We start from the raw sequence: 8421 nt of genomic DNA on the forward strand, positions 1-8421 counted from the left end.
TTAAAAAGAACAACAATTACAAATTTTCCATTCCATCACCACAAGTTACTTTCATATAGATTTGAGACAATCAATTATCAGAAATAAAAAATTAAATTAAGAAACAAGCACTTCAGGAAAATTACCTCATAGATAGGTTCACGAATTCCAAGATTCAACGAATCCCCAGAGACAGAATTCGAGTCGAACTCCTCACCAAACCAACAGAACCGTTAGAGAACTCCTGACTAGCCACCTCTCTATCAGAAACGTCATCACCGACTACATCACCCCCATCCTTATTTATTACTTCCGTCACACTCTCCCTCTCCTTGGATTCCTAAAAACACTTGATTGCACCTTTCTTCACTGGAATCAAGCGCAGGAAATCCTCACTCCTTTGCAACAACAACGATTTTCCAGAAAACTCACATTTTAACTGCGATGATTTAATCCCCGTTAAAATAAGCTGAAATTGAGGGTAGCGAACCGGTAATTGCAAGAGAATCGGAGAATGATCTGAAGAAAGTAGAGCTACAGAGGCCATTTCCGAGTGAGAAATTCATGCGACAGCTACAAATTCAATTACATACATATATTGATCTCTTTTGTTAATCAACTAATGATTCTAGAATCTGGAAATGTACATATATAGTGAGATTTTTTTATTTTTTCTTGTGAGAGGGGAGGGAGAAAAAAGGTGGTGGTTACAGTTATTTATAATTTTTTTTAATATATGGCTTAGTTATTCTCGTTTCTTTGATCAGGACAACGATTTGAGTTGTCCATATTGTAGTGGTTTGAAAAGGATATATCAAAGACGTGTGTCAGATAGATTAATTATTTAAGAAATCCGTTTTTGGAATAGGATATATATTTGTGGGGTATGTCACTACTATATAAAAAAGTCAATGTTTCACTGTTATAGAAAGAACAGTAGATTTTTTCATTTTGTCTCACTGTACCTTTATTTTATTGAGAGAAAGCAACGACGTCGTTTGTCTTACGTGTTTGATACAGTGATTTTGTTGCTTTTTCTCAATTTACTTTGCGTAGAGGATTATGTCATAGAGTTCTCTTTACTCTTTCTCCATTTTTACACGCTACAGTCATGTCTCTCTATTTCTCCACGCTAATTCAAGAGCAAAAGTGTGAATTCTATAAATATATGATTGAAAATAGGTTTGAAAAAAAACTTTATTAATAAGACCAAACATGTTAACAAATGAATATATTTATTTTTCGAAAAATAATTTTTTATTACCATTTCATTTTTATCGTGAAATGATTCTAATCTTAATATTTAGATTGTGCTTCAAAATTGCATAATATATCAAATATAATTTTTGCAAAGTAATATGTTTTTATGATTTTTTTTTTTTTTAGTAAAGTAATATTATGGAGGTTCAAGCATGAGCCTCTGTTTAACGGAAACATTATGTTCCTAATGCTTCTGTTAAACGGAGGCTCATGTTGAGGCCTCCATTATTACGGAGGATCATGCTTGAGCCTCCGTAATTCCGGAGGCTCAAGCACGAGCCTCCAGAATTCTGGAGGCCATGAGGCCTCCATAATTAACATGGAGGCCTCCATTCTCCATGTTGAGCCTCCCTATTATTTTTTAAAATTAATAAAAATTTGATTATTTTATAATTTTTAGTATTATTATATTTCACCCTCACTGTAGTTTTTTTTTTTATTGAGAGAAAACAACGACGTCGTTTATCTTACGTATTTGATACAGTGATTTTGTTGCTTTTCCTCAATTTACGCGGCGTGGAGGATTATTTCATAGAGCCCTATTTAATTTTTCTTCATTTTTACACACTATAGTCATACCTTTCTATTTTTCCACACTAATTCAAGAGCAAAAATGTAAATTCCATAAATATATGATTGAAAATATGTTTGAAAAAAAAAATTTTAAAAAATGAAGACCAAACATGTTAACAAATGAATATATTTATTTTTCGAAAAATAAGTTTTTGTTACCATTTCATTTTTATCGTGAAATGATTCTAATCTTAATATATTAGATTGTGTTTCAAAATTACATAATCTATCAAATATAATTTTTAAAATTAATTTTTATAAAGTAATATGTTTTGATGAATTTCTTTTTTTTTTTTAGTAAAGTAAAGTTATGGAGGCTCATGTTGAGGCCTCCGTTATTATGGGGGCTCATGCTTGAGCCTCCATAATTATGGAGGCCTATTATTTTTTAAAATTAATAAAAATTTAATTATTTTATATTTTTTAGTACTATTATATTTCACCTTCCAAAAAAAAATCATAAAAACATATTACTTTATAAAAATTAATTTTAAAAATTATATTTGATAGATTATGTAATTTTGAATAACAATCTAACATATTAAGATTAGAATCAGTTCATAATAAAAATGAAATAGTAATAAAAATTCATTTCTCGAAAAATAAATATATTCATTTCTTAACATGTTTGGTCTTCATTTTTAAAATTTTATTTTTCTTCAAACATATTTTTAATCATATTTTTATGGAATTCACACTTTTACTCTTGAATTAACCCCCTCAATAAATTATTATTTAAACGGTTCGTAAACATTTTGATTGATATTATTTTTTTGTCATCCAAATGGTTATTATATATCTTTCACGTACATATATAAAAATAATATTTTTATTTAAACTTATTTATGTGCTCAAAAATAAACTTTCTAAAGATACATAGTTGATAGCGTGAGAAAATGGTGAAAGAGATAGTGTGGAGAAATAGAGAAGCATGGTTATAGCGTGTAAAAATGGAAAAAGAGTAAGCCTCCATTATTTTATGTATTTTTATTTTAAGAATATTAAAAAAATTAAGTTAATTAAATGAAATTAAATTATTGTACTGAGAGCCAATGAAAAAAACAGAAAGTAAAAAAATGCATGTTGAGGCCTCCGTAATTACGAAGCCTCAAGCACACATCAACCTCCGTTATCATGGAGGCCTCCTTAATAACGGAGGCTCATGCTTGAGCCTCCATATTATGGAAGCTTTATCTCCATGAAGCCTCCATAATACGGAGGCTAAGCCTCCGTAATATGGAGGCCTTGCATCCATAATATTTTTTTTATTTTTTTAATATATACTACAATTATTATTTTTAAATGTTGTTGGCATGATGCGTGTGCGGAAGAATATTTGTCAATTACCATAAACAAAATTTTTCACAAAATATAAAAAATAAAAATGCATAATAAATCTTCTTATTACGCTAATAAAATTACAATAAATTTTTTTTTTACAAATAACATAAAAAATTATTTTTATTTTCAACAAAAAAACACATTTAAAATTTAGCAAATTCAAAACCACTTTTTTTTTTAAAAAAAAATTCGAAAGTACAATTATAAAAAGGAAACAATATTGAATTAAAACATTTAATACTTAAGAAATTCAATATTAAATAAATTTTATATATTTATAACAAATTATAAATCCATATATGCAGCTTACTGTATTTGTAGGCAGTTTACCATATATGCTGCCTACCGTATTTGCAAACAACTTGTCGTATTTGCACCTTACCACATATGCTGTCTATCGTATTTACAACTTACCATATTTGCAGCCTACTGTATTTGCAAACAACTTACCATATTTTCACCTTACCATATATGCCGCCTACCGTATTTGCAACTTGTTGTATTTTTATATACCGATTTTTGCACTTACAAATACCGAAGATGCAAAACACCATACATTCACTTACCAAACCGAATTTCAAAAAAATTTCCAGATTCTTATTTTTTCAACATAAACATAAAATAAATATTAAATATATATGAGGCACAAAATATAAATACATATGAATATGGTACCGAGAAAAATCAGTATCGTAGTTTTACATTGCAAATAATTTTTTTTTCAATTAAAATTCTTTTTAATTCTTTTCTCTTCAAATTTTTTACTTACTAGTAACTTTTTGTAAAATATTTTCTGTTTTATACTATCTTTATTTTTAAATTTTTTTGGAGATATGAAAATTGTGTGTTACAGTGTTTTCTCACAGTATAAATATTTTTTAATTAAAATTGAAAAAATTAAGTTTTTCATAAAGAAAAAAGAATTAAAAAGTATTTTAAATCGAAAAAAAATATTTATAATACGAATAAAATAAATAAATGAGGAAAAAAATATAAAACGAAAAAGAAATCTCCATGCATCTTACGTTAATGTAATGAACCAAACGATTAGACTTTATCAAATACTTCGAATTTTCAACCAATTTTGAAAAATTTACAATTTTGACGCTAATAAAAATACAATAAATATAAAACTCGTGCAACGTACGGGTCAAAGATTAGTTCTAACTATAGTTCTAAATATTAAAAAAAATAAAATAAAATTAGATAGTACTTTTTCTTAAGTCACTTTGAATCATCTAAAATTGCAATTCTCCAAGATGTTCTTCATGAAGGATCAAGAATTTATGCTTGTATATCCATATTGTGTGTGAGGTTGAAGACCAACAAATTATTTGTTAAGGAAAATTAGTTCTCCAACCTCACACACAAGATCACATATATTGACAACTATATTTGTCCCTTCACTATTAAACATCATGATATCTGATTTCATCCATACCATTAACTTAGTTTGCCAACAATTCCAAAATTCAGTAAAGGATCTTTATAATGTCAAACATATTCTACAATATCTCAACGGCACTCACATATGATATACGATATTTATCACAAATCTCTACCTTCGAATACAAATAGGACACAATTCTAATCGTTACAAGAAGTGCAACTTGTTTTTTGTATATTTCTCAGTTTAAATTGCATTGACCGATTATCAAAGAAAGAATATTCAGTCTCTCGAGTATTGAAACTAAGTATCGTGCCTTGGCAATTGCATGGCTTCAGCATTTAGTCCATTAAGTTGGCATTAAATGATAAAAGTTTCTCTCCTTCTACGATCCAATAATCCGGTGTTCCATGTTTGTATAAAACACATTGAGGTAGAGTTTGCTAATCTGGTTAATTATTAGAATGGTCACTTAACTTTGTCAAGTATTATTATTTTAATAATTGAACTAAAAAATTTTATCTCAATGATAAAAAACTCTGCCAATATTACTACTTTATAACTAAACTTAAAAATATATCTAAATCGTCATTGAACTATGCACTATGTAACTTATTCATTATTCAAGTAAAAAAGATCCGTTAGATTTAAATTTTAACAAACGACATAACTTGCTGGCCACTCATAAGCAGATCCACATGGGGTCATGTGTGATCAAATGATCCCAACAATTATTTATTTATATAAATCTATTGTCACTTCCTTCGTGGCTTACTTTGACACATTCATTATGGGGCATCAAATGAAGTCGAACTATTGTATTATTAATACTATTTTGAAGTACTCAAATCTTAGTTTTCTACTCATTAATGGCGTGTGAAACGGCCAACCACAGCGAAAGTTATGACGTGTTAAAATAGGTTATTTCAAACTAGTATTTGCAGAATTTTGATAATACACTGATTTTAAAAATTCGTCGACAATTGTACTCTAACCAAATCTACAAATCACCTACATTACTCGTTTCGAGAGCTACATCGTAATCATATCAAATGGTCAAAACAAATATAAAAAATAGTTAAATGTGCATCAAACATGTCTCTAAAAAAGACGTCTAACTCGTCTTTTCTTTAAAAAAATTATTTCATTAACATTTATTATTTTTGCACAACAAGTTTTCCAATATAATTTACATCGTTTTATTAGCGAATATTACATTTAGTATGATATAAAAAATTTTAGGATCGTTATAGATGAAATATAATTTAAATTACTTTTTTATTAAATTTAAATTTCATTTACTTTTTAGATTAAATTTGAATTTTATTTCAAGTCATTTACTTCCTACATTCAACTTAGCTCAGCATCTATGAATGTGGTAAACAAAATTATACAAGCAATAAAATCCATTTGATAATATCAATAATTATATAATTATACGATATTTTAGAAGTATCAAAATGCATAAATTATAATTATAGTAGTGTATTGACTTATTTTTATTAATATTAACTTGTTTTTTAAAAGAATTACATTTTAGTTTTTGACCCATTATACAAAAGGTTTGGGTCCAACGGCGGCCAATGGTGCAAGTTTCCCATGACAATGACTTGGCCAAAAATGAAAAAGAAAAAAAGGAGTTAATTGTTTCAATGGTCACTGGATTTAGATTCACATTTTTAATTGGGTACTGAAATTTAAAATGTCAAGTTTTAGTTACTGAACTTATGTTCATGCCTTTAATTAGTCATTAAAGTTTAAAATGTCAAGTTTTGGTCATTGAACTTAGGTCAATATTTTCGATTATTCACTGAATTTAGGTCCATGTCTTAGATTGTTTACTGAAATTTAAAATGTCGAATTTTGACCATTGAATTTTGAAATATGTCATGCATTATTCACTAGTATAACTGTTGAATTTTGAAAAATATCGAGTTTACATTAAGTAATGTATAATATTTTTTAAAATTCAGTGAGTAATGCACAATATTTTTCAAAATTTAGTGGTCAAAACTCAATATTTTAAATTTCGATGAGCAATCGAAGACATGGACTTAAGTTCAGTGACCAAAACTCGATATTTTTCAAAATTCAATGGTCAAAACTCGACATTTTAAAATTCAGTGAATAATCGCAAATATAGACTTAAATTCAATGATCAAAACTCAACATTTTAAATTTTAATGACCTTTTAAAGATATGAACCTAATTAAGTTCAAAGACCATTTGAACAATTAACTTGAAAAGGACATGAGTGAGGTAGTCTCAATTTTGCTGGCAGTCGTAACGTGAGAGTTCGATTCTTGATATATTAAATTAGACTCTTTATGAGTGCCAATATACAGGCAAGTGTTTATTCCCAAGCCTATTAGGTATATCTCACGATTTAACTTTCTTACGATACTTTAGGAGGGGGCCGTGGGGTCCCAAGGTTGGAGTTGAACCCTTTTTCTTTTTTATGTTTTTTTTTTTTTTTTACTTGAAAAAAAGGCAGCTGCCCAACTACAGCATCCTCCTGCAAAACTTGACATATCTGTCCATGGAGTCAGTGTCCATTACTACAGAGCTTCATATTCCCTCCGTAAGATATCATAGAACCAAGACAAGTTCGCCCCGCAATTCAATCTCTGCTAAGAAAACTTGTAAGTTGAACACCTCAGAATTCTTTGCTAAAAATTTGATCAAATCGGATATATTATAGTATAGTGGATCATGTAATTTATGGGATATTCGAAAAAGATTTTTATTTCAATGGACTTGCAGGAAAATGACTTTATTGAATTGGAAAATACAGTAGAGCCCACATGGCCAAAACTAGTTGTGCCATTGGAAAAGATCATAGACAGGCTATCCGTAGTTTGGGGGATAGTGAAACATCTTAGTTCCGTCAAGGACTCTCCCAAGCTCCGGCGGCAATCAAACAAGTTCAGGTACAGTAAATGATTTTTATAATCAGATAAATAGGCGGTTGAGTTAATTTTGATTGATTTTTTCCCTTCTACTTTCTGTAGCCCAAAAAAGTTGAGTTTCAGTTAAAATTAGGACAGAGTAAGCCCATCTACAATGCATTTAGAGCCATTCGGGATTCTTCGGATTGGGAAACTTTGAGTGATGTGCGCAAGCGAGTAGTAGAATGTGAGTCCATTTCAAGCTTTAATTTTTTTCGGCCTATGCATTAGAGTATAAATTTTGCATATTGAGGATTGGAGTTGCTGCATGTCTGGCTAAAAAAATTGTTTTACTTATTTTTTTTGGAAAGTAATTGCTATTAAAAATGTAAGTTTTAGAACTAAAAAATTCTCCAAAAAAAAAAAAAAAAAGAAAAAGAAGAAAAGAAAAAGGAATAAAGAAAAGGTGAACATATGGTGCGGAAAAAAATGATAATTAAAAGTTAACTTTTAAACTTAGACATGTCTGGCTAAGTTTAAAAGTTAGGAGTAGTCTTTGCTTCAAATTGATTATGTTGTTTGACTTTGTTTAGCCAAAATTTGAAGCTCTGCGTTATTGTTTTATTTTATTTTATGCACTCAAAGCATTTCAAGTAATAGGCTTCGATTGAAATTTTGTTTCATTTTCATCTTAGAGTAAACAAATAACTAATGTGGAATCGTGCTATGGAAAAAAAAACTCCTACTTGCCAACAATATATAACCAGGAGATTCAATAAGAAATGAGGAAAGTACTTCACATTTTTCATCTGCTTATATTTGCATATAAAATTGTAAAATCATGATTGTATAATCATGGGCTTCAATAGAAATTTACTAGTTCGTTAAGGAAGAGTTTTTAATAAAGTGGCATTTTCCAAATAACATAAATAAATTCAAAAGATTAGATGACTATAAATCAGTGAAATAAAAAATTTACTAAGTGCTCGTACT

The 8421-nt window shown here is 28.6% G+C and overlaps 1 protein-coding gene across 2 annotated transcripts; it reads left to right on the plus strand.

Annotated features, from left to right (window-relative positions):
• Nucleotides 1-7029: 7029 nt before the first annotated feature.
• LOC111386528 (probable cytosolic oligopeptidase A) lies at nt 7030-7796 on the plus strand. 2 transcript variants are annotated; one of them, XR_002701244.1, is made up of 3 exons: nt 7030-7182; nt 7304-7470; nt 7552-7782. XR_002701244.1 is itself a non-coding variant. In XM_023010987.1 (3 exons), the coding sequence occupies exons 1-3, from the start codon at nt 7080-7082 to the stop codon at nt 7574-7576; spliced, it is 264 nt and encodes an 87-aa protein (XP_022866755.1). In that variant the 5' UTR covers nt 7030-7079; the 3' UTR covers nt 7577-7796. The 2 variants fall into 2 exon arrangements, 1 of the variants encoding a protein (XP_022866755.1); XM_023010987.1 differs by having other exon boundaries at nt 7335-7470; nt 7552-7796.
• Nucleotides 7797-8421: the final 625 nt, after the last annotated feature.

Source organism: Olea europaea, unplaced genomic scaffold, assembly GCF_002742605.1.
Source record: "Olea europaea var. sylvestris unplaced genomic scaffold, O_europaea_v1 scaffold3592, whole genome shotgun sequence".
In the NCBI taxonomy this organism is placed as follows: domain Eukaryota; kingdom Viridiplantae; phylum Streptophyta; class Magnoliopsida; order Lamiales; family Oleaceae; genus Olea; species Olea europaea.